The 25,097-nt window shown below is 43.1% G+C and overlaps 2 protein-coding genes, 1 long non-coding RNA gene, 1 other non-coding gene and 3 pseudogenes across 7 annotated transcripts in view; 3 read left to right on the top strand and 4 right to left on the bottom strand.

The window, feature by feature from the left end:
* Positions 1 to 3,543, bottom strand: part of GPR107 (G protein-coupled receptor 107) — a 59,447-nt gene extending 55,904 nt beyond the window's left edge. The window contains exon 1 of the mRNA XM_039861569.1: positions 3,361 to 3,543. Coding sequence (XP_039717503.1) covers positions 3,361 to 3,501 — 141 coding nt within the window. The 5' untranslated portion in view covers positions 3,502 to 3,543. The remainder of the gene's footprint in view (positions 1 to 3,360) is intronic.
* Positions 3,544 to 9,994: 6,451 nt separating this feature from the next.
* Positions 9,995 to 25,097, top strand: part of FNBP1 (formin binding protein 1) — a 113,974-nt gene continuing 98,871 nt past the window's right edge. For 2 of the 4 annotated variants that reach the window (XM_039861736.1, XM_039861735.1), the window contains exon 1: positions 9,995 to 10,265. In XM_039861736.1, the coding sequence (XP_039717670.1) occupies positions 10,242 to 10,265 (24 nt within the window). In that variant the 5' untranslated portion in view covers positions 9,995 to 10,241. The remainder of the gene's footprint in view (positions 10,266 to 25,097) is intronic. The other 2 variants (XR_005652552.1, XM_039861737.1) reach the window with 1 other exon arrangement.
* LOC120601823 (5S ribosomal RNA) lies at positions 14,349 to 14,467 on the bottom strand. Its single transcript, XR_005652570.1, has one exon. It is a non-coding gene; the product is annotated as a 5S ribosomal RNA (ribosomal RNA).
* On the bottom strand, positions 17,578 to 17,695 carry LOC120601834 (uncharacterized; annotated as a pseudogene).
* Positions 18,586 to 18,704, top strand: LOC120601817 (uncharacterized; annotated as a pseudogene).
* Positions 18,742 to 22,945, top strand: LOC120601780 (uncharacterized). Its single transcript, XR_005652554.1, has 2 exons — positions 18,742 to 20,698; positions 20,797 to 22,945. It is a non-coding gene; the product is annotated as an uncharacterized LOC120601780 (long non-coding RNA).
* On the bottom strand, positions 24,185 to 24,303 carry LOC120601813 (uncharacterized; annotated as a pseudogene).

Below are 25,097 nucleotides of genomic sequence, written 5' to 3'. Positions count from 1 at the left end.
GGCCGGCCCCTTGCTTCCGAAAAAAAATTCCAGTCTTGCCCCTGATTAAGCTCCCAGAGAAACCCATCTAAAACGAAAATCTTACTCTCACTCCCAGACTAAGAAGCATCAGGCCTCCCAACGCTGAAGACAGGAACTCAAACACCTGCATGTGTCATACAGGCCTACACATCTCCTCTGCTCCGTGCTTCGCTCTTCACACATCGACACCAGGCACCACGACCTTCCTCGCCACCGTGTTCATGAGGCTGTCCCCTCCACCTGGACTATCCTACTCTTTCCATGTGCTTCTCTTGGCTAATTCCTTTTCCTAACATGTAAACTCTTTCAAGGTTCAAGTCAGATGTTATCTCTCATAAAAAATCATCCTTGTCTTATCCTCTTATAAAAGGTTCAGGACTCTGTGCTCCCACAGTCCTTGGGCATGTTGGCACAATGTGTAGAAAGGGAAACCTTTATAAATTGCTGGTGGGAATGTAAAACGGTACAGTCACTTTGGAAAGTAGTTGGCAGTTTCTTAAAAAGTTATACATGTAAAAAACAAACAAACAAAGAAAACCCAGAATCACAGATACGAAGAACAGATCAGTGGTTGGGTGGGGAGGGAGGACAAGATGTGTGAAGGGGATTAAGAAGTACAAACTTCCGGTCATAAACTAAATATAGCATAGGTATATAATGTACAACATGGGGAATATAGTCAATAATATCATATTAACTTTGTGAGGTGACGTGGTAACTAGACTTACTGTGGTGACCACGTTGTAACTGTCAAATCACTATGTTGTACACTTGAAACTAATATAATATTGTATGTCAAAAAAAAAAAAAGTTAAATAGAAACCCACCACATGACACAGCAATCTTACTCCACTTCCAAGTATCACTTCCCAAAATGAAAACATTTGTCTCTGCAAAAACTTGCACATGAATGTTTGTAGCAGCGTTATCCACAACGGCCAAAAATGGAAAGCCAAACGTCCATCAACTGAGGCATGGCTAAGCCAAATGTGGTACATCCATATGATGCAACAGTATTCTGCTATTAAAAGAAATGAATTACTAATAACGTGAATGAACCTCAAAGACGTAAGTAAAAGAAGCCAGAACAAAAGATCACATACTGTGTGATTCCACTAACAGAAAATATCCAGAAAAGGCAAATCTATAAAAACAGAAAATAGATTAGAAGTTAGACGCTGGGGGTAGAGATAGGAATTAACTATAAACTAACACAAGAGATTTTACAGAGGTGACGGAAATATTCCATGGCTGGACTGTGGTGACAGTTGCACGACTCAGTAAATTTACTAACAATCATTGAATTGTACATTTAAAATGGGTGAATTTTATGGTGCGTAAACTACACCTCAATGAAGTTACTTTAAAAAGGTAAGGAACCAAGAGAAAGATCAAAAGAGAAGAAATTTGAAAAGATTGAGAAAACCAGAAGAATGATGAAAAATGTAGCAAGGGATAAGAAAAGCACTTATTTCTCGTTAAAAAAAATATAAAGAATTCAAAGAGAGAAGTGATATGTGTGGGGATGGGCAGAATTACCCTCGATTAATGGTTATAGAAGCTGGGTAATAGCTACACTGGACTTCATTATACGATTCTGCCTATTTTGGTATATATTTGAAATTCTTCACGATAAAAAGTTTTTTTTAAAAGATCAATGTATATTTCGGGTACTCAGTGACCTTTACATGTTATTCTTACCAGTCTGGGTCTATAATCTGATCGACTCTGTTATTTCTCTTAGTCTCAAACAAAACAATCTAATGTTACTGCTCGGACAGGCTGTATTCAGGTGATTTCCACCTCCTTGAGCAAGAAGTTAGAATTTACTTTAAAAGAAACAATTACAATATTGATTATGGACTGGCAGGTAGTACTTAGGAAACACGTTACAAAAATGAACATTAAGTAACTTAGCACAATAGGGAGAAATTGATCACCTGATTTATACCATTCACTTGCTTCTACCACTGAGGTTAGTATACTTTTAAATCTATACCAATATTGTTGGTATTTACGTAATGATGCAACTCGACATTAATTCCAGACATTTACAAAGAGCACTAAACTGGGGGACAAGAGACACAGTCCGGTGTGTCCTACTATTAGCTTCGTCTCCAATTTATAAATTATATGAAATCAGTTATATTACTTAATCTAAGACTCAGGATACTAAACTATACAATTAAAGAATTTTAAAGATCATGAGTTTTGAACTTGGAGTCATAAGCCTGGGGACTGAGGCTTACAGATAAGCTTCAGCAGAATTATAAAAATTCGGAGAAAGTTCTGTCTACATTATCACCTGCACTTTTCAGAGGTTCTGTAGCTTTCAGCAGATTCTCGAAGGAAGTCACCTAGCTCCCTGAGGTTGAGAACCATTTTAATCGAGATAATTTTTACTTACAAACAACTGATACCCAGAAGCATGGTGCATGGGTCTGGCCATGTATTTTAATCCCGATTTTGTATTCTTTATACTCTACGTTCACAAAATATAATGTTTCATGTTTTGTTAAAGTAACATGTTTTAATATGACAAACTTTCTAAAATCCCACTTCTTAGAAAACTGTGTATTATGAAAATAATGTACAAGGTTTTTGGTCATAACGATTCGTTTTTCTATTCTCCAGATATGTTAACTTACTGAATGTCCTGCAGGCACGTTTTAGCCTTGGGTGACTTTTAGTCGTGAGTTATAAAGCACGATCCAAGGGATTATTCCAGGCCTATCATAAATCTCTTCCCTAGACAGACAATGACAGGAGCGAGGGATAAAAAGACCCGTCTTCTTACTAGAAACATATTTTTAAGGCTGGTTTTAAATTCTGGTCATGTATTTTAAGCGAGATTTGAAATTCCTCTTGGAGAGTCCCATTTCGATCAGTCTAGAGAGCCGAGACTGAGGCAGAGGTTCCGTGTATCTTCAAACTGCCCAGGCGAAAGGGGATGGAAGAACGGACACGGCGGACGAGCGAGGTCGGGGACAGAAGTTGGAGGTGAGAAGGGAGGAGGAAGAGCAGGTTGTTATTAGCGTGGGACCCAGGGAAGCCGGCCGGGATTGCAAGCGCGGCCTCCGAGTCACTGGGGTTTCGCCGCAGTTCAGCCCCTTCTCCTGTGTCAGCGAGAATATTCCTGCCCCTTCCAAACAGCGCAAGGACCCCCGCCATTCCCACAGGTCCCGAAAGACCTCTCTCACGGAGAGGCCGCGTCCCGGGACCAGGCCTGGGGACAATCGCTCAGAGGTTACTCCCTCCCCCGGGCCAAGGTGGCCCGCAGCCCCGGGGGGCGGCCTCGTCCTCCGCCCCCCGGCCCGGTCCGGCCCGAGCCGGCCTTACCTTGAGCGCCAGGTGGTGGACGCGGCCCAGGCCGGGTTCGGCCAGCAGCTGCAGCAGTCCCAGCAGCGGAAGCAGCCGGAGGCCCGCGACCAGCCGACGACAGTGGGAGCCCGCAGGGGCGACGGGCGCCGGGGCGGCCATATTTGTTCCAGCATCACCAGCTGCTTCCTCTCCTGCCCACTTCCGGGGTTAAAGGGCAGCGGCCGCCGGAAGAGCTTGGAAGGGGTGGGCTCGGCGGCTGGCGCAACGGTACCTGTGGCACTTTTCCTGGAGTTCGCGGCGGGGAAAAAGAGGGGCCGGAGGGGGGGCACCGAGGAGCTGTTCGGTTGGCTTCCCCTGTGCGGACTTTCGGTTTAGCCAGGAGAGGTGTAACCCCCAGTGGGGACGCTGTGGCTGTTGTCATGGGAACAGTGGCTGGACCGGACCAGGACGGGCCACACCTACCCCCCGCCGAGCTTTGAAAGCGACCCTGGGCCTGCGGGGTCGCGATCGCAGGGGGACCCTGGCCCTCCGGGGTTGGGGATGTGTTGTACTCGTACAGCACAGTGCCTGGCCGTTGACTGGACTGATTTCACGAGCGACATTGACTCGATGGAAAACATCAGGTTCCTGGCTTGTCATAGGTCCCTTGTTTTTTTGTTTTTTTGTTTTTTTTTTCTGGAGGCACTTCACACTAAAATTTCAAACGAAATGCCTGCAGTGATAACGATTTATTAATCCCTTATCAGGCACTTGGTTAGGCTTTTTATGTGCACTATTGCGTTTAATCCTTGGAACAATCTAATGAGGTACGGGTAGGTATTATCATCCCCACTTGACAGGTAAGCAAACTGAGGTTCTGAGAAATTGAGTCATTTGTTCCAGATTGAGCTGGGAATCACGGGTCAGCTTTTAACTACTGTGCTATATTGCCTCAAGCTATTTCATCGACCTCTAGAGTCAGAGTCTCAAAGTTTTTCTCCTAATTCTGTGTGGTAACTTTCTTTGCTTCTAATCTGTGGGACGTATGGGGACGTCTTTAATGGAAGAATTCAGCAGTTGATTCCCTATTCTCACCATTTTTTATCAAGGAGTTATAGACGAACATGCTTATTAAAATCTCCAGTAGACTAGCCAGATTTATTTAGCTTTTAGATTCTTTTTTAGCTTGCCACACAAATAATACATGCTCTTTGTGTGAAATCATTTAAGCAAAAGAGGAGAAAAAACACCAGGAACCCCAATACTGAGTGACTATCAGCATACTAATGTGTTTTACTACAATCAGATTCTTAAAGTTTTTAGCTGGAACTAGGAACTGAAGCTAGATGGAGCAAAAGCGCTGAACTCAGATTTCAAAAATCAATTGGGAGAATACATAGTAGGGGAGGGAGGGCTGAAGGCAGAGGGTGGGGGAAAGGGAGGGTCCTAGATCTTTTAGCTGTTTGCAATCTTAGTAAACGTCATGAATCTATGAATCTCTCCCTTGAATAAAAAAACCAGTAATGTACAAGTTGTGTCACACCCTCTGCAAGGACAAAAGTAGGGCACTAAGGTGGCACCAGGAAGATAGAAAGGCAATGTTTAATAGGTGGCGAAGATTAGCCCGTCTTTCTCCAACGTCTGATTGTATTTTGTGAATCCACACAGCAGGATAATAGTTAAGTTTATATGAGCGATTAAATTTGCCAAGAATCCTGCTAAGTACTTTATAATATACATTATCTCATGTAACATCACAAAAATCTTATAAGGTATTTATTTTGAATCCTTTTAAAAGATGAGACTTGGTTAGATTAATTTATTCAATGACCCAGATGGAACTCTCATTCAGGACCCACCCACAAAGCCTAGCACTTAATCTCTTTCCTGCATTGTTGTAAAAAACTTATTTGCATATTAGACTCGAAGGGTCCTTAGATAAGCAACAGATCCATCTACCTTATTTAACAGATGTGAAAATAAATCCAAGGAACTTAAATGACTTGCTCAAGATCACACAGCTAGTGGGGGCATTTTCTCCAAGCATCTTCAGAACCAAGACTGGAACCTCATCTGCTTCGGACTTGAATCTGTGCTTCTTGCACTATATACCACACATGGCTTTCTAATTCTCATCATTTTAATTTTTCAAAAAATTAAAATTCCAGAGTCTGAGTAACTCGTGTGTTATCAAAAGAAATGCTAGCAAAATTTCCAGAAAACATTTTTAAAAAATCAGCCACTTGAAAGAACATAATAGGAATAGAAAATAAATGATACCTTTAGCTATCAAGAGGGAGTACCAAAGACAGTTAACTGATTCTGATTTCAGTATGAAACTGGTTGTTAAAAGGAAAGGTGATGTTTAAGTGTAGTTTCACTTTTAAAGCATAGTTTACTTTTTAAAGTGATGTTCTCTATTTGAGAGTCTTGATTTACATTTGAATGTTATATAGTTTTCTGGAAACTGAGAATGCTCAGGAAGTGTCTTAATTTCGTTTAATAACTTAATAGCGATCAAACATTTAAATAGTTTATGAAAGAAGACTTTTGTAGTTTCTGGAAAACAATTTTATAAGGGCTTAAAGCTGGGGTTTTTTTCCTTGTTTCTTTTCACTTGGGAATTATGTGACCTTCACAGGGTCACATACCAATGGCCGTCTGTCCAGAGATTTAGAAGGACTATCTTCCTTCAGGTATTTGGGAACTATATTGTACATGCAGTCTTTAGTTTGGAATTTGGAAAAATAAGAAAGGGCACACTAATTACAGAGAGTTAAAGTGAAGTATATTTTAGATAGTTACTTTTCAAATTCTGTGAAATCTGCTATTGGCAATTACATTTAGGCACGTGCTTTTAGAGTTTCAAGAGGTTATTTGCATACTCACGATACTGTAGCTGGAAACACACGTGCTGAGTAACAGAACAAGTTATGCCTGCTTCCCTGGCAATATGTTCGAAGGGACATTAAACTGTAAGGTACTGACCAAAAAGGAGGGTCTGGAAACTGATCTCCTAAACCTGGTTTTTAGCCTTATTCTCTTAGTCAAGTGCATTTATTTATTCTTTTCTATTTCCTAGAACTTTGCAGGATCCACCAAATGTTGCTACTAGCAGCAGAATGTGTAGTTTGGACCTAGTGTGATTAATAATATTTGGCATTAGAAATTTCCAAAAATCTTGTAAGTAATTAATAGTTTTCTTTTTTCCAGTTGTAATCAGATATAATTGCCCTGTGTTTTTCTTATTAAAAGAGTTGATATTTCAGACCAAAAACCTCTATAAAGACAGTATAAGAAACTAGAGATCAAATTGGAGCCTGGCAGTACATTCAGATGTTAAATGTCAATTTTATTCTTTGACTAGAACCGTCATTTCTCGGGGCATGGGGGAAGCCCCCGGTGACTTGCAGAGTGATCTTCATGGAAAAGCTAGCCCCTGACGCATCTTGAATCATGTGGGTTGGAAAAAAACTTCAGATTCACTTCTCCTTATTAGTGGCACACTCAGCCACGGGACAACTGGTTTTTCCTGATTTTATGCACATCTTCATAGACTTTCAGGGGAATTCCATTATCAGGTGCAAAAATTGGTTTCAGTTTAAAAATTCTGTTCACCACAGAGTTCCTACTTTTATCCCTCTCCACCTTTTCCCACTTGATTGCTTTCTTGGGACCTTAGTAAGTAGTTTGGATGCTGAATGAATGGGGAATTTTAAGCCGAAACCGATGGGAGCTATTTTAAAGGGGGGAAAAAAAATCCCGACAATTTCATTAGGAATTGTACTTCACCCATAGACAGCCTATCAATTGCAGTTCAGGCAAGCTGTGTTACTACTGCATCAAAAGTGCTTAAAAGGATTGCTTTTCTTGATGCGATAAGTAAAAATCCTCCAGAAAACAAGGAAAGGGAACCAATACCTGTGCCCTATGTGCTAAGCATTTTACATGTTTCCTTTGTTTTCATCTCTGCAGTAACCTCTGAAGTAAGTGGCATTGTTTCCATTTTGTAGACGAAAAAACAGGCTTAGAGAAGAAAAATAATTCAACCTAAGCTCTACAGTTTTCTGTGCAGTCATCCAAATCTGGCTAACACCAAAGCCTGTGCCCTCTGCCAGCTCTCATTTCAGCCTCATGACAATCTGTGAGGTCCCTGTTTTGCAAATGAGGAAACTGAGGCTCAGAGAATTTAAGTAACTTGCTGAAGACCACACCCTGATAAGTAGTGGAACACTAGGATCCCACTTAAACAATGATAAAAACTACCTCTTTTAAAATAGATAAGATAAAGATGGAGACAACTATACATCTCAGCCCCTGAATTAGATGTGTATTAATTGAAAGCACCATCAGAATTGCCAAACCGCACCCCCCCATAGAATTGTTTGCCTCTAACCACACAGCAACCTATAAAGGGTCTCTATTTGTCTAGACAGCTTATTTCAGTGCTAATGTCCATGTGATGAGACTATTTAGTGGAAATTTATATAGTCACCCACCAAGATCATAACTTTGCAAATCGGTGTTCTCTGAATGTTCCTGAAGTGAACAGGTATACGTAACCCAGACTGAATCCATAAATTGCAGCATTTATGTTGACAGTGTTTAAAATATCTCTTGTGAACATTGACTCCTAAGTAGGTCAGGTCACAGTAATTTGATAATAGTGAGAATCCCTTGTCACTCCCTTTTACTACTATGGAAACAGAATGGATTTAGTTCTTCCTAAAAAAAAAAAAAAAAAAATACCGTGCTGTATTAATTTTATCTCTTTATCTGCTGGCTTTTCTCTTCATTCCAAACCCTGTGTTTCCATTGCTTCCAGAGCAATCTTTATTTTTTAAAGATTCTGACACTTTCAAACCTTTTCCAGTTACCTTTAATGAAGTTAAAGATGTCAGCGTTGTGGTATAATTAACCCGGTTTCATCTAGTTCTGCTGCTGTGGCTTTTAATGGGTTCCTATAACTATTTCCTGCTTGCTCATCTTAAAAGGTTTCATATTAATGTGGTCTCTTTCTTCTGTCTCTTCCTCTTTTTCTTCTTTCTCTTCTTTAGATCAGCAGGTGGTTTTTCCTCCTGATGAGCATATTTTCACAAATGGTCACTGTTTCTGAGAAGTCTCCAAGAACTAACTCGGTAGAGATTAGATCACTGTATTTGAAAAAAAAAAATTCGAGCCTCGGCAGGAAAGGAAATTGAGGTGATTACTGAGGCAGGGTCTTGTTAGATAACCGGCTTTTCATTTACCATTTCCAGATAGCAAACTACTAGACTGTGCAGCACTGTTTAACTTTCTAACCCTCCAACTCACCCTGACTGTTAATCCGCCTTGGGAGGTAGGTGGCTGGCCGTTCTGATTGTTACAGCTCTCACAGTCTCTGGAGTAAGAGTTCCCAGCCCTGGAAACCCAGAGCAAAATATTTAAACATCCACCGAGGGGGGTGGGGGGAAAGTGAAAATAGACAGACCAAAACCGTTTTGACAGGTTAAATTTATTGTAACTGTCCAACAAAGGAAGTGGACTTGGAGGTTTATGTGCAAGGGTTTTCAGCTCCACCCTTTTCGTGGTGGAAAGTGATAAACTGGTTGGGGTTGCAGGGCGGGGGTAGCAGGTTTTGGAGAAATGTATCATTGTGAAGTACTTTTAAAATGAGGCCCATTTTAGCAATCCACGGTTACTTAGGAAAGTCAGTAGCACTGAGGAGAAAAGGTCTAGTGATTCAGAGGAAAGTTGGAACTCCAATTCTTCGCCGCTTGTCGGGAATATTTGCGTAGGCCTTTGAAATACTGAGTATCTACTTAAAAATTGGCTCTCGCTTTACCAAACACAGACCACGTGACAGGTGCTCATCTCGATCCTCACCAGCACACGGTGAGATGGATACGTTATGACCTCGGTCTGGCAGGCGGGGGCTCTGAGATTCCAGAGAGATGGGGCCATTGTCCCAGGCCACCCAGCTAGTACGCGCGGGAGGCTGGGTTTGGAATCAAACACGTTATCTGTGGACCCGGTGCCTTTGTTTTTACCCACTAGACGGCAACGTGATTTCCCGTCTGAGCGTAGCTTGGCTGAACAAGTTGGAAATCACTGGTTTCATAGATTAGAAATCACTGGTTGTGCGTCCCCTGATCTCTCCCCAGCCACTCGCAGCTGCTTGTCGCTTTTGGCCTCAACGTCCCTATCTGTATAGTGCACAGACGTCACCGTGCCAGGCCCCGCTCCACCGCGCAAGACTGCGGGACTCCTGGGCCTCCAGGCTCCCGGGCGGTGCGAAAGCGCACCCGGAGCGCACCCTGGCCGGCGTGAATGGCTGCCGGGGAAAAGTCCTGTCCTCAAGTCTAAAGAGGCGCTGGGCGCAGAAGAGCAACTCAGGCCTCGCAGAGCACGGGCAGTCACAGGGCCGGCTCCGTTCCACGGCGAGTGCTTGTCCTGAGAGCAGGCAGGGTGGCTGCTAATAATTTAAGAAATCGGAGGCGGAACCCCTCCCGCCGCCTCCCGCGTCCTTCGGACCCCGGGGCCACGAGGGCGGGGCGGAGGGCGCCCGCCGGGGAGGGGGGGCCGGGGCGGGGGCGGGGCGCGCGTGCGCGAGCTGTCAGGCCGGCCCCGCCCCTCCGCGCTCCTCCCCGCCCCGCCCCTCCCCGTCCCTCCCCGCGTTCTCCCGGTGTGGGGCGGGCGGGCAGGCGGGCGCTGCGGCTGCGGCGGCTGCCTCTTCCTCGGGCCATCTTGCTGAGGAGCGACCCGGAGGAGGAGCAGTCGCGGAGACCTGCGGCGAGGAGCGGCGAGCCGGGGGAGGCGGCGGCTGCGCGGGCCCGGGCTTTCCTTGGTCGCCAGGATCTCGAGGGGCGAACGGATCGCCGGGGAGGGGGACCGGAGAGCCGCGCCTGCCGCGCGGCGCGCCCCTTCCCGCCCCCTGCACCATGAGCTGGGGCACCGAGCTCTGGGTGAGTGAGGGGCTGGGGCTGCGGAGGAGGCGCCTGGCGCGCCGGGGCCGGGCCGCCCCGGTGGACGCGAGGGCGCGCCAGTCGGGGTCCCAGCGGCCTGGCCAAGGCGGGGTCCGGGTGCCCCCTGTGGGCCTTGGCCTGAGCAGGATGTGCGCGCCGGATTCGCTCTTCAGAAGCGAGGGGAGCTGGTATGCGTCCCCACGGCGACTTGAGCGTGGGGCGCGGGTCCGGGTCCGCCCGCGGCCTGAGCAGGGGGTGCGGATTTGGGCCCCCCCGCGGCGCCCCAAGGCCAGCGGCGTGGGTTGGGAAGACCCTTGATCCCTCGGGGTGTGTAACCGCTGCGCCGCGGGTCGGCTTCCATGGGGGCGTGGAGGCCCTCGGGTTTGGGGGGCTGCGTTATTCAGTAGGGCGCCCTTTCCCGAGTTCCTAGGGCTGCTTTCTCTGCGCGAAGGTGCAGGCGGATCCGGCGCTCCTCCAGGGGGCGCGGCGGCCTCGGCGGGGCTGGGTCCCAGATCTTGGGTTTGGGGGCGCAGGGGCGGGAAGTGGTGTCTTCCCTCTAGAGGCGAGGACTTTTGACCTGTGGCAGTTTGCGGCGCACTTGTAGTTCTTCAGAGGCAGCTGACATCCTGGATTTGAAGTGGGGGCTGCGGCGTTTGGCCTGGAGGGGAAACTAGCCGGAGTTAGGGGGAGATTTTGTGTTATCACCTTCGGGAAGAGGCCTTCGCGGGGTAATAACTCTTTTACTGCTTCGAGGAAACAGTTGAAAATGGGGGAAAGTTGGCGGGGAGGGGCGCTCCACCCGGGTCCTTAACTTGGGGGTGTGGTGGGTAAATCAGGAGCCTGGTGTCTGGAAGCCCCAGACCAGAGCGAGCAGGAGATGCTGAGGCCGTGCACAGGCCATTCCCCCGACGGAGTGGCTGTGGCTTGTGGAATGGAGCTCGTTTCCCCGACTTCTTCTGCATTTCTGGGGAGACCACTGGACAAGGGTTGGGCAGTGCAATGTCCAGAGAGAGGAATGAATGAAATCTCAATTATTGCACTGAAATGTTCTCAAGATGAGACATTTCCCACGATGAACTCGAAAAGTGCTTCCTTTTGGAATTCCATTTGTAAAGGGCGTGGAGGAGAAAGTGGGGTGGTGGTGGTTGTCCTGGCTGAGGCCGAGAAATCTGACGTCAAAATAAAACAAGGTTAGAGCAGCTGTAGAAACTGAGCGCATCCTCTCTTAAATATTATTATTATTATTTTTGGCTTTAATTGTTTTTGCATAACCATGTCTTAGGCTCGGAAGCAGCCACCGTTATCAGTACCAGAATCCTGAAGGCAATAGCTCCCGTAAATTAAGATAATTCATTTAATAAACATCCTCTGTGTAAAGGAACCCAAGATACTGACTGATGTTTACAAATACTCATTTTAAAAATGAAATAGAAGATGGTTTTAAATATTCGCACACACCAAATTAGGTGGAATCTACCATTTTAAACGTTGTATTTCTTTTCTATCCCTGCTCCACTCCCTTTAGCTCTTTTTTGCTTGTCTGGGGTGTTTTGTGGGGGGGTGGGGGACAGAAGTAATTTTTATCAAGAGAATAGAAATTTTGGCACGATCTTTTTTCCCCACTTGTTCAAAAAAGAGAAAGGGATTATGGGAGAAACTACACTATATTTCTGAGTGAAACAGATTGTGATTAAGGAGCCTGAACACACTGGACGGCATTTCACAGTGGTACCAGTGAACATGTTATGGAGGGTGATCCAGAATCCGGGAGGCAGCTATGACAAGGGAGACGATAAACCAGGTCCAACTGCCTGCATTATTCTAGGCACTTTTGGGGGGTGGAGGGGTGGGAGGGAAGGCAAAGACAAGGCGTTGCTGGACCTGGAATATATATGAATGACATGAAGTCTTGGGTTTGCTTCAGAAGAATTTGGGGTGGTAGTGCGTGGGGATGTTGATGAAACAAGTACGTGGCCATGACTAGGTCATTGTCGAAGCTGGGTGATGGGTTACAGGAGGGCTTGTGACACTGTTTTCTACCTTATCTGCTTGAATTTTTCTACAGTAAAAGTAACTGGAAAAGTTTTTTAAGGAAGAGGCTGTATAAACTACTTGAATTTTTTTTCACTTGCTAAGTTTTGAGGAAGAATGAGTCACTTAGCAGTTGTATATGTGCAAATATATGTCAGTGAAGTGTTTTTTTTGTTGTCGTTGTTTTGTTTTGTTTTAAAGTATTCCACTAGAGTATTGGCCTTTGCCCCGGAGTGCTTATAGTTCAGTGAGGGGAGAGGCATGAACACATTATTTGCACTAAGTGCAAAAAATCTGAGTTTTAAGGCAAAACACCAAGAAGTATGAGGGCAACAAGCTGTCTATTTTCAGTTGCCTTATTTTATTAGTATTTGAGTTTTTTAATGTATTTATTTTTTGAGGGTTTTTTTTTTTTTTTTTGGAGTAATGAAGAGTTCTGAAAAATAAACTCCAGTTCTCCAGTGGCAAGAGACTCAGTGAGTGCGGTGTGTTGGGCAGTGTGGGGTTGCCCAGCACAGGGCAGTGATTGAGGGTTTTCCTTGAATGGTGGCTTTGGGGCCAGGCACATGTGTAATGAGATAATGATGGGGCGCTCAAGCCTAGCCTGGCAGAATGATGCTTCTAGATGGAGGGAGATGGAGCTATGGCTTCAGTGGCGGTGAGTTATTTGTATCAGGCGGTTGCAGCTTTTCTAGACCTTCACAAATACCACCAGGTATACACACACTTTAGGACTTTCGTCGAAGTCTGTATAGGCTTTTAAAAACTCTGGGTTTCTAACGTGCACTCTACATCGAAGGCTTACTCTTAAGCCACATCCTGCTTTATAGAGGGAGTAAAACCTTTTTTTTCCTCTCTTCCTTTTCTTTCTTTTTTCGAATGCCTGCATAGGAGTAAACGTTCATATCCTAGGAAATTTTTAGAAGTCGTGAAATGGCAGGAAGTTATGCAACTATAAAAATGGACTCAAAACCCATCATTCGTAATAACTTTACTCGGTAGTTTGTATTTAAATTGGGACTTTCTAGTTTGTATCAGAAGGTCACAGCGAAGTGTAAATGGCTGTTTTAAAGTGATTAGATTGTAATAAAATTGTTTCGACTCTTCATAACATTGTCTTTTAACCCATTTTTAAATTTTTTATTGAACAACTACTATGTGCAAGACATCGATCTGAATCTAAGTCACATTATATACACTGAAGGAGATCTAATTACTTCAGTAGGTCTTAACTCTAGTCTGCAACATTCAGAGTCAAAAGAGATTTACAAAAGAGATTAAGAACCAAATGGATTTACTCAAGACTTTCTTTAAAAGGTGACGATAATAGGGTAAGGAGGTTGCACTGATTTGTCGAAATCGTGACTGGTCGTGGGAGAAATAGCAAATCAAGAGTTTCTTACATTTGAATGTTTTTTTTTTCTTACCTACTAATTAGAAAGAAGTGACAAGTTATTGAAGTTGTCAGTTCAGCTTTTCCTTAGCTTGATCATTAATGGGAAGTGTGAATAAATCCATTGAAAATTTTTCTCATAATCTACTCTTCGCAGCTAACAAATTGCTCAGGGACAGAATCTACTTCTGTCTCCAAGTATCCTCTGCGTCGTCTTTATTTCTTTACTTCAGTGCTAATAGGAAACGGAGGAGGCGAAAATACCGAAAGCAAGAAAGTCAACAGAGAGACCTGAATAATATATCGTCGGTTGACATACTAAGAAGCCATCTGCGTTGACTGTACATAATTTTTCTTCGATTAGAATTGACATTCGATATGTTATATTAGTTTGGTGGACGTGATTTTTTTAATGTGTGCTTTTAGGAGAATGCCAGGCGTACGATGTGCATTCAACAGCGTGATGACTGTGGTGCCACTGATTGTGATACGCACTTTTAAAAGGCAACATGAAAGACTTCTCTCCCAGCGCTGCTGGGAACAATGCCTGACTCATAGTAGGAGTTTGATAAGTATTTACTGAATCAGCGAATGAATTCTTTTTTCTCCTTTTTGTTTTAGCATTCGCTTTTTTATCTTATTATTATTATTTTTTTTAACGCCTACAGCACCTGGTCTTCCTAGGTGGTCTCCCATCCAAGTACTAACCAGGCCTGACCCTGCTTAGCTTCCGAGATCAGACGAGATCGGGCACGTTCAGGGTGGCATGGCCGTAGACTGCTTTTTCTTTTAAGTAATAATTTTGACACCTTTCTGCACTTTGGCAGTTGTAAACATTTTTTATAATTCTAGGTACCTTCTTCTTTAATAGACTTTAGTTTTCAGAGCAGGTTTAGTTTCACGAATACACAGGCTAAGCTTCTTTTCCTCTTTTAGGGCTCGAAGATGTGTTTCCTCTGTTACTCATGCTGCTTACGCGGAACGTGTATGTGTGTGTTCACATAAGAACACTTGATAATGTGTTAAAATTTTAAACTAGGCAATACTGATGCTTTTCTAACCTTGAAGGAATTAACTATGAATAGTTCCAAGTTTCAGAGAATTACGTCTTATGACCCCTTGCTGCAGAATACTAAATGGAGGGCAGCACTAACAGCAGTTCGGAGCGGTCTACTGCCCGTTATCCCTAACCCTTCAGGGATTTCCGTTTGGAATAAACATAGCAGGGCCAGCAGAGGAGACGTTACTCCTGGAACGATGGTGACTGAAGCAGAACCGCCTCAGAAGAGAAGGCTAAATCACATTTAATGCTGTCATCGCTCCCTCCCCGTTTGAAACAGGCTTTGCACAGTCTTTCCTGGTTAGTAAATATTAAACAAAACCAGGGAGGTCTGGCAATTTTGTGGCTGATATTTACATATTAGCTTGTTGCCTTCACTTTATAAGTCAGGTCTAATCCTGAACGTTTGTGTCAGTGGCGTTTGTGGTAGGCAAAACTGTATTTCAAGCACCATAAGGGAGTTCTATGTCTGTGTTTCCTGTGCGACCACATTAGAATTCTTGCTTTACATTCGTGTGACCTGGAAAGTACTTCTTTGAAGGACTAGTCAAGTGTCACCCACTTCCCAGCTAAAGCTAATATTGTGTTTCCTGCAAGTATTACTCATACTTGTTTCATCAACACCACCCACATTTAAAAATAAGGCTTTATTTTGACACTTAAAAATTGCAAGCTACCAAGACTACTTGCATATCCTGGGAAATTAATCTAATTAGAGTTTAGAATGTGGGTGTGAAATCATCTGGAATTAGTGTTTATAATGAAATATTTGTTTCCTGTTTTAGTAGTGTTTACTCACAGTCGCTCGAGCCTAGTGATGTGTCCAGTTAAAAACTTTAAAAATCATAAAAGGGCCAAATATGTATATACGGAGTGAATTGAAAGTGTATGAGTTTTTAGTAGTGATTGATTATAGTCTTCCAATTGGGACCAACTTTTAACTCGTAAACCTCATCCGATTTGTAAATTCTGTGCTAAATTTATGTAAAGCTTAGCAGCCTCCATGGTTTAATGCTAGGAATAGATTTGAACTACCACCACCACCAACAAAAAAAAAGATGAAACTTCCAGTTTCTTTGTTGCAGAAGTTATAATACCTGTTAACTTTGAAACTATAATTTAGAGCATATCATTCTAGTAATTAGAAAGAGTTTTATTTTTAAATAAAAATTAGTTCTTAGACTAATATCTGTGGTTTTAGTGAGTATGGTCCGGCAGGAGCAGTTTCCTTTCTACCTTATACTTGCCTACTCTCTTTATGGGTTGTAAAAATAGAAATAGCTTATAATTACATAAACTCTATAGCTCTTGTAATATTTTCACATGCACCGTGCCCCGTTGCCTTAAACACTATTGAGTAATCGTCATCGACATTGCCGATTATCAGACTCATCATGTCCCAGGTGCTGTGCAAAGTTTTTCCATCCATCATCTCATTTAGTCTTCACAAGGATCCTCCGAGGTAAGTACCATTCACGGCCAGCATCAGAGAAGAAGATTCGAAGATGGAGTCAGGAGCGCTAAGTTTGATTGAGACATAATAACCTGCGAATAGAAAAGGAAGCAAATGAGATTAGGCCGACGGAGTCATCAGACCACAGTGCAGCCTGACAGTCTCTACCGGACCAGCAGGAAGCCCCAGAGCAACGATTACCTTTCAAGGAGTCTCATGTTGGACAGAAATGGCCGGGCCTTTGTACCTCTGCCTTGCTCATTCACTGGTCAAGGAGTATGTGACATTGGCTACCATCTTGCTCAGTACTTGGTTGGGGGCTGCTACAAGAAGACCATGACCTTGGCTCAAAAGATGAGGCAGACCCTAAAGGAGGCTGTCTGGTAACCACATTCCTTTTATAAGAGAGGAAATGGAAGCTCAGAAGGGTAAAATAACTTGCCCAGGTTCACAGAGTAGAAAGTAAAGATTCAGTCCCAGATTTGGGGGACTCTCAAGCCTGCCCCCTCATCTTTTTAAAGTTAGTACATTCAAAAATGATTATTATTATTTCAACCTTTTATTATAGAAAATTTCGCAACATACTTAAAAAAAATAAAATCGTGAGCCCCTCTGTCGTCATCTCCCGGCTTCCAGATCACCAGTGTTTGGACATTCTTGGTTCGTGTTTGCCCCCACACGGTTTTAATTTAGAGCCCACGGGCTTCTCCGCCTCGCGTTGTAATGCGACTCTGCTACCCCGCTTTCCTGGGCATGTGTAAAATCGAAACTCTCCCCCCATCTTTTAAAATATGAAAACGGAAGAGAACCAACCTGTTAAGTGCCTGCTGCACCTTTATTGGGGGACTTAAATGCATCCTTTCCTAACCTAACAAGGACCCTGTGAGTTTAATCCATTTTATAGATGAGTCCCAGAGAGCTGAAGTTACTTACCAGACTCACCCGAACAATGGGTGCTAGGACTAGAATTTAAATGCAGTTTTTCCCCGCGACACTAAGCAAATGTAGTTTAAAAACGGCATCTTCTGTATTTCTAGCTCGCAATCCCTTTTCTCCCCATCACTTACTCGTTTCCCCTCTCCCGTGCAGGCCAAACATTTGATATTCCTCATAGTGAGAGTCATTGAGAATCAATGACTCACAGCGCTAAGTGCTGCAGACACAGCAGAAACTAGTATGAATGAAGCTTATATTCTAGCAGGTGTTTCGTGTATGTCTAGTGATCATCCATCCTTTGAAATCCAAAGGTGGTTTTTTTCTTTCCTAATTTAAAGAAATCAATGTGTAAAGTGGTACATAGTAAGTGGTATCACATTTCTGATTCCGTGTCTAGCAAAAGCATGTCTTGGTGAAAAGTATTTTATTTATTTATCACACCTACAGCACCGGGTCTTCCTAGGTGGTCTCCCATCCAAGTACTAACCAGGCCTGACCCTGCTTAGCTTCCGAGATCAGACGAGATCGGGCACGTTCAGGGTGGCATGACCTGAAAAGTATTTTAAATTAAATCGAGGAAGAAGAAAGAAGATGTTGCTATTGACCACTTTGGGGGTGCTCGGGTTGCCATACGCAGGCCTTTCTAAGTTTCAGTTCTTGAGGAATATGAAACTAGACTTTTCCCTTCCTCTCTATGGCAGAAGAATGGAAGCTCTTCCCGCTCAGACTTGTATTCGCGTAACCAAAGCTGAGAGTGGGTTGTCGACGTGCATTAAAGCACCTGACAGGTTCTCGGGAGAAACGGCGTGGCTGCTCCCAGGTGAGTGAGACCCGGGAGGGCTCAGCCTCGCCGCTCTTCTTGCGTGATCTAACATTTATCAGTGCTGGGCAAGTCCTCACATCTCGTCCTCATTTTGCCAACCCGTAAAGCGGGGTGCTGATGCTTGCCTTCCTCTTCACCAGAGGCATAAAGATAAGTGCTTGTTTGTAAAGTGCCTTGAGACTGTCGGATGAGGCGATGGGTCGGTACAAATGAGTCTAGTCATGGGGAGGATTAATGGGAAAAAACCCTGTTCCTTGGGAGCAAATTGCAGAAGTCTGCTACAAGCAGGACTCGTGAAAAATGAGCAATTCACTGTCTTAGCCTTTTAGTTTTCACAGTGAAGTCTTTGTTCTTTGATTGAAAATTCTGTTTACATGTTAATGAAATGAAATAACCTAATAGTAGGAAAATGCCTGGAAATCATTGCTTTGGAAAGGAACTCTGGATTCGAGGAGATCTTTTTTTAAAAAAAAAAAAAATATATGAAATACACTGCAAAATACTAATCATATAATGTTTAGCAATATGCTTAGGTTTACATAAAATATAATTTTAATGTTATACCTCAGGGGGTAAGTAGTTCTCTTTGACTATTATTACCACTTTTTTAAAAAGTTCTACTCAGTCTCCGGCCATGCCACCCTGAAGAAGCTGGATCCCGTCTGATCTCGGAAGCTAAGCAGGGTCGGGCCCGGTTAGTACTTGGATGGGAGACCACCTAGGAAGACCAGGTGCTGTAGGCATAAAAAAATAAAAAAATAAAGAATCGTAAGCTGACAAGGTCCTTGCAATCTGTGAGGTCAACTAAGGGTTGCCTTGCCTAAAAAAAGAGTTCTACTCAAAAACTGGATATTTGCTGCCTGAAACATATAACAGGTTATTCTACATATCAGTTTAGTTCGAGATGAATTCTTCTTTAGCAAAGAAAACTAAGAAGTTTTAAAATATTTGCATTAGGATTGATATATACATATGGAAATACTTGGCAACGTTTGGGCAAAGAAATTTGAATTTCATGAGTGTATATGTTTATGTAAAGTATATTTTTCACTGTGACACTGAATTTTTAAATTAAAATTTTACTTATTTTTAAGAATAAGTTATTTTTTTACATTGTTCAAATTTCAAAGGATACTAAGGTGTACATGAAAAGTCTCCCCGTCACCCTAGGATAAATTAATTCTTAATTGTCATTACCGATTTCGGCAAGCGGATCGGTGATGTCGGTGGCAAATAATTTTAACTTTAGTATATAAAAGAAGAAACTAAATGAAAATATCAAAGTTATATCACTCGAGAGATGCAGACATGAGTATAATTGAGACTTCTATATATTTTGTCCACAGTGTCTATTTCTGGAGCATCTACTAAGTGCCAAGACATGGTTCTTGTCCTCGAGTAGCTTACAGGTCTAGTAGGGGCTCAGAAATGTGGGCAAGAAATTAGAGAACAGTGTGACAAAGACTAAGGTAGGGTGACTGTGTGGAAAAATGTATTCGTTTGGACTGAAGTGGCAACGCTGTGGAATCCTGACTGCCCAGTAAATTATACAGGCGGTGGGGGATGTCAGGTTGGGAGAGTCATCTGACAGAGCCCTCTAGGAAGAGGGAGTAAACGCTGTGTCCAAAAGCCCAGAGCTATAAGAGGACACAGGGCTGGAGACTGAGCAGCCCGTAAAGAGGAGCCTGAAGAGGTAGACCAGCTGAAAACCATGCGGGAACTGTGGCCTCACCCTGAAGGCATGCAAGATACCCTTGAACTGCTGAAAGCAGGTAGCCGTGGGCCAGTTTTCCATCTCCTTGCTGTGTGCTGTCATGCTTGGTTGATTGGATTAACCATGTGGGCTGGAGTAGAGAGTGCCCCCCTCCCCCGCTGCTCCAACATTTTTACATGGGTGGAATTTGGTTAAAGTGAACAGCTAGGGGGCCTCGAATGCCTAAAGAAGACCCAGCAGTGAGTGGTGAGTCAGGGGATTGGGAGGCTGAGGCCAATTCACGGTTTTGGCTTGTGGGTTAAATAGCGTTATCAGCTTTAGGTCCTTTTTTTCAGCAGTTGGGCACAGAACCAAAATCTGCAGCCACTTCTTTCTTGCCCGCTCTTTGTTTCGGGTCAGGTGACACAACTTTGATAGATTCACCAAGGTCTGCACCTCAGCTCCTTTAAGCTAACAGACTGGGTATTTTCAGTATGCTTGGAGGCGACTCACGCTAACCCGATTCCCAAGACCGATGAACGAACCAGAAGGCAAATTTGAAATTTATAATGAGAAGTATATCCATGAGGAGACTAGCTCTTCATATTTGCCAATCTGCACATTTTCTCCCTGTAGGCTAATCTATGCAGAAAGCTAAATTCTATGCAAAGTTTCTTGGGAGCATGAAATCAAAATGGATTGGGATGAATTTAATGGCTTGTGACACTGAGCCATGGAAGCCTACGGCATCCGTCTCTTCCAGAGGGATAGATCTATATTAAGGCTAGAATAGACTCTATTTTATAGATGCTATGTAGATAATTCCTTACCTATTCATTCTTTAGACAGATTATAGGGTAATTAGTTATGTTTAGATCTTTTTAATTCTATTTCTATTCAATCTCTATTTAATTCTATCTCTATTCTTGCATTCCTGAGATTATATGCAGGTACCCAGACTGGATGTTGGGTGCCTATCATTTCACTTTCGGGACTTCCCAAACTCACAAGTCTGATCATGTGTAATTTTTAAAGCTCTCCAAGGTAATTCTCATGTGGCTTAGGTGAAACTATCTAACACGTTGGTCGCTTCTCATGCATTCTTAATTTTTGCTCATTTTTATTCTTTATAACAAATTTAGAATCCAGGAATATTTTGGAGCTACTTCTTTATCCTGCCAGCCACTTACAAACATCATCTGAGACTGAGAACTGAAGACTCAGGGTTGACGACGAGAAGAGAAGTATAAGGCTGGATATTTTGCAAGATGCCGATGAGACATCTAAGTGTCTAATATTTAGTAGTTAAGTATATGCACCCGGAGCCCCAGAAGCAGGTCCAAGCGTTTGGGTGTGTTTGGGATTGATCGCTCCATGTAAATTTGGGTAATCAGAAAAGCTAGAATTAAAATGGCAAAATTCTAAGCTCTTGGCACGGTGCTATTCCTTCATGCACTCTTATTTAACTTTAGAACTCTGTCACTTAGTGAAACTGTCATATGTTGCCCTTTTGGACAGTGGCTGTGTGCTCTCTACTGAACTATTTACCTTATTGAGAATCATTATGTGAAAGTTGTTTTCGATTGGGAGTGGTGTAAACTATTAAGAATTGATTGGTTTTGTAAATTGTTCTAAGAGCATAGTAAACAGATCTTGAAGCTTCGAAATGCTTAGAAGTAAAACTAGTGTACCAATTCATAAATGAAAAAAAAAAATCAATGGGCCATGGACAGGCATTTGGTTTTTGGTAATAATCAGAAATTAATGTCACACATGCGTGATTTAATCGGTTTTTGCACACGGTCTGATAGATTCTAATCTGCTTCTTTGAAAACTTCCTGTGTGCCTGTTCAGACACTTGGAAATTAATAAAGAATTTTAGAATTATTCAATTCCTGCCCTGTTGTCTGAGATCTCTGTTGTATCTGATATCGTTTAATTTTTTCTTTATATTTCTGTGAGATAGCTTGAAATTAGTAGTACTAGATCGCCAAATACATCAGATGTGGGGGGAACGCCACTCCATGCGTGTGACAGATGCTATTTCGCAAAAAACGGCCTTAACAATTTCTCCTATTCCGCGTGCTCTTTCCACATGACCTCGAGACTCCTCCCACCGGGGGCTGGAAGAGGGAGGGCTTCTGATTCTTCCCCTTGAACCTAAGCAGATCTTCGTGACTGCTTGGAGGGATAGAATGCGGTTAAGCCGCACCATAGGATTTCCGAGGCGGGACAGTAACTATGGCACATGTCTTGCTATTTTGGGGCGCTGACTCGTAGAACCCGGCGCCATAGTGTTTGGAAGCCCAAGCAGCCCACATAGACCATACAGAGAAGCCAACCGTAGCCGTTCCAGCCGGCAGCCGGATTGAGGGCCTGGCTAACAGTCATAATCAGCTGCCAGCCATATGACTGAAAGGCTTCCAGATGATTCTAGCTCCCAGCAGTCCCTACAGCCTTTAAGCTTTTCCAGTTAGGGCCCCAGCCATGGAGGAGCCGAGACACATTATGTCTGTCAGATTGCTGACCCATGTTAAAATGGTTTTTTCCCAGTGAACTTTGGGGGTGATTGGTTAGATAATAATAACTGGGACAATAATCTTGGATGTCATAGGAGGTAGTAATAACAGTACCCCTATTCGGTTATTAAAGAATAGCACTACACAAATCCTTTTATTCTAGTCTGAAAATAAAATAAGATCACTTTCTCTTTGAAGCAATCCTTAGAGTATGAAATGGAAAAGTTGAGGAATATTCAAGAAGTTTTTATACTTATTTTCTCTGAAGATGATGGATTGGGAGACAGAGAAGCTCTGACATGAAGACTTATAGGAAAAAAGAAACTCCTCAAACTAAGTATATTTTATAGTTCTCGTCACAAGATCATATGCCTTGACTATGGGGATTCTATGTCATTCTTTATAAAATCTCAAGACTTTTTACATTATTGTCATAATAGTTTTGACCCACAGAAGAGGACATTTCATTGTGATTCCCTTTTGGAAGAAATGGTTTTGCCAGTTTTTTCCCCCTAAAATTTATCTCCTCTTCTTTGAAACGTAAGCCATGCTGATTCACTTCAGAAGTGTTGTTTGAGACATACCAAATAAAATGCAAGATTTTTTATAGCTTTAATTGTGACATGCAATCCATATTCTGGGGGCGATGACTCTGCCAGATTAACGCTAAGCATATATATCTAGTTGTCTCTCTACTATGCATTCACTCTCTCTGTCCTCACTCTGTGAATGAAGCATTTGGGTTAGATTATCTCCAATGGCTGCTTATTTTCAAATCCTTTTATTTCATTTGTATAATATTTCTCCGATTTAGTCAGTATATCATACCGTTCAAGAGTCTGGAGCCAGACTGGTTCGCAGCCTGAAACAAACTAGCTGAGTAATTTGGGGCAAGTCTTCTAACCTCAGTTCCTTCATCTATGAAATGGGGATAATAATAGTGCCTTCATTACGGGATTATTGAGAATATTAAATGAGTTAATGACTACTTAGAGCAGTAAGTGTCTGACACAATGAGCTATATGAGCATTGACCGTCATTATTTACCTTCACATGTGGCTGGTTGTGGCTGATATTTTGCTCATGGCTTGAATTCCATCTTGAGAAGAAACCAAATGAGCGCTTCCTTGTTAGGGGTGTTGTCGACGTGATCGATGACCTGGGTGTGAACCAGCCTGCGTGACCTCACCTCCCTTCCACTCAAGTGCTACAGGGTAATCTGAGTTCCAGGATCAACTGACACACTGAAGTGGCTGTCCTCGGAGTCCCGATTCATAGTAAATGGAGAATACGTCACTGTCGGTTATCGAGGCTGGAAACTCCGTTTAGACATTTTATGTATAGTTCCCACACTGTAGCTCAGAGAAATGCTAATAATGTTAATAGCCTGTTTATAAAAGTTTCGACAATTCAAAAAGTGGTACATAAATAGAACCGTGAGGCGCATTCCTGCCATCAGGCCCTCACTCTGTCCATGGACTGAATGTCTTGGGCGTGACTCTGTAGGCAAAAAACATTCAGGACTGTTTTGCTGAACCAAACCTTTTTGGCCGAGAAACCTGAAAGGCTTGTTTTTAAATTAATTTTGTCCCTTCGGTAGTTCAACAAGTAAGGGAGGTAAATGATATCACTCTAGGAAAACATTAGGCAGTCAAGCGCTTCATTTCTGGGTAAAAATCTTCAGCCGTGTGATGGCAATGGAATGCAGGGGCGATGGCTTCTTTCTTCTTTACTGTCTGGGTTTCTTTGGATTATGAAGCGCCAGTAATTGTTTGAGAAAGTCGAATGAACAGCCGATTAAATGAGGAGAAAAACTTTGAGAGAAGTTAGAAGCGGTCGGCTAGGATAAGGAAGATTGTTTCTTGTAACTCCAAGCCGATCTATAAATTGTCATTTGATTCTATTAAAAAAGATTAAAAAACATTACCTTTTTAGGATGAGGCAACCTGTGGTTGACCTCATAGATTGCAAGGACCTTGTCAGCTTACAGTCCTTTATTTTTTATTTTTTACGCCCACAGCACCTGGTCTTCTTAGGTGGTCTCCCATCCAAGTACTAACCAGGCCCGACCCTGCTTAGCTTCCAAGATCAGACGGGATCGGGCTTGTTCAAGGTGGCATGGCCGTAGAGAAGATTGAAAATTTTAAAAGTTGGTTGCAGAAATGGGCAAAGGAAAGGCTCCATCAGCAGAGTTCAGTTAGGTGTCATCATGTGTGGTCATCTGTGAAAAGATCCGTTTAAAAATAAGTAATATTCATCAGTAATAAGAAGCAGCGAATAATTAATAAGTAATATTTGTAAATAAAAAGAAGTAACACCCGATCACATGCTTGGAATGGGGGGACTGGCTGTTCAATGACTGCGAATTGAGGCCAAGCTGAGGATTATACTTATCTTGATTTTTCAGTGTAGCAGAGACCAGAGTGGTTCAAAGGAAAATTAAAGGATTAACCAGTTTTATACATTACCTACTTACTTGGTAGTCTTTGAATTGTGGGCCAGTCCTAGGGATGAGACAATCTCATGTTAGATAAAAATGAAGAAAGAAAAGGAGAAAAGAGAAAGACTAGTAGGAATATAGGATTTGCTGATGTACGAGGAAGTCAGAAAGATGGCCCATCCCTTGGATCTTGGAGGTAGCTCCAAGGGGTGCCATGCGTCAGAACACGTAGGAACCTGGGTTACCTCATACGCAGTGGGCGAGGCTCAGACCTGAGGACTTGTCATGTCCGAGTAAAGGCTAAATTTAGACGACGCTTTATCTCGCTGGTCTGTACTCTCTCCCAGCCGTGTTGCCCGTCTCATCCTTCATGCACCTGAGCCTCATCCTGCAGGAATGCTCTTGCCCCAGGTGGCTTTGTGACCCTTCCCCTCCTCCTGTCAGCCTTACTGGTGTGTACGTATCGTTCCGTCATCTCCTTCGT

Source organism: Pteropus medius, unplaced genomic scaffold (genome assembly GCF_902729225.1).
Source record: "Pteropus medius unplaced genomic scaffold, Ma_sr-lr_union100, whole genome shotgun sequence".
NCBI lineage: Eukaryota > Metazoa > Chordata > Mammalia > Chiroptera > Pteropodidae > Pteropus > Pteropus medius.
The sequence above is the reverse complement of the archived record's forward strand: the minus strand, read 5'-3'. Positions and strand labels throughout refer to the sequence as shown.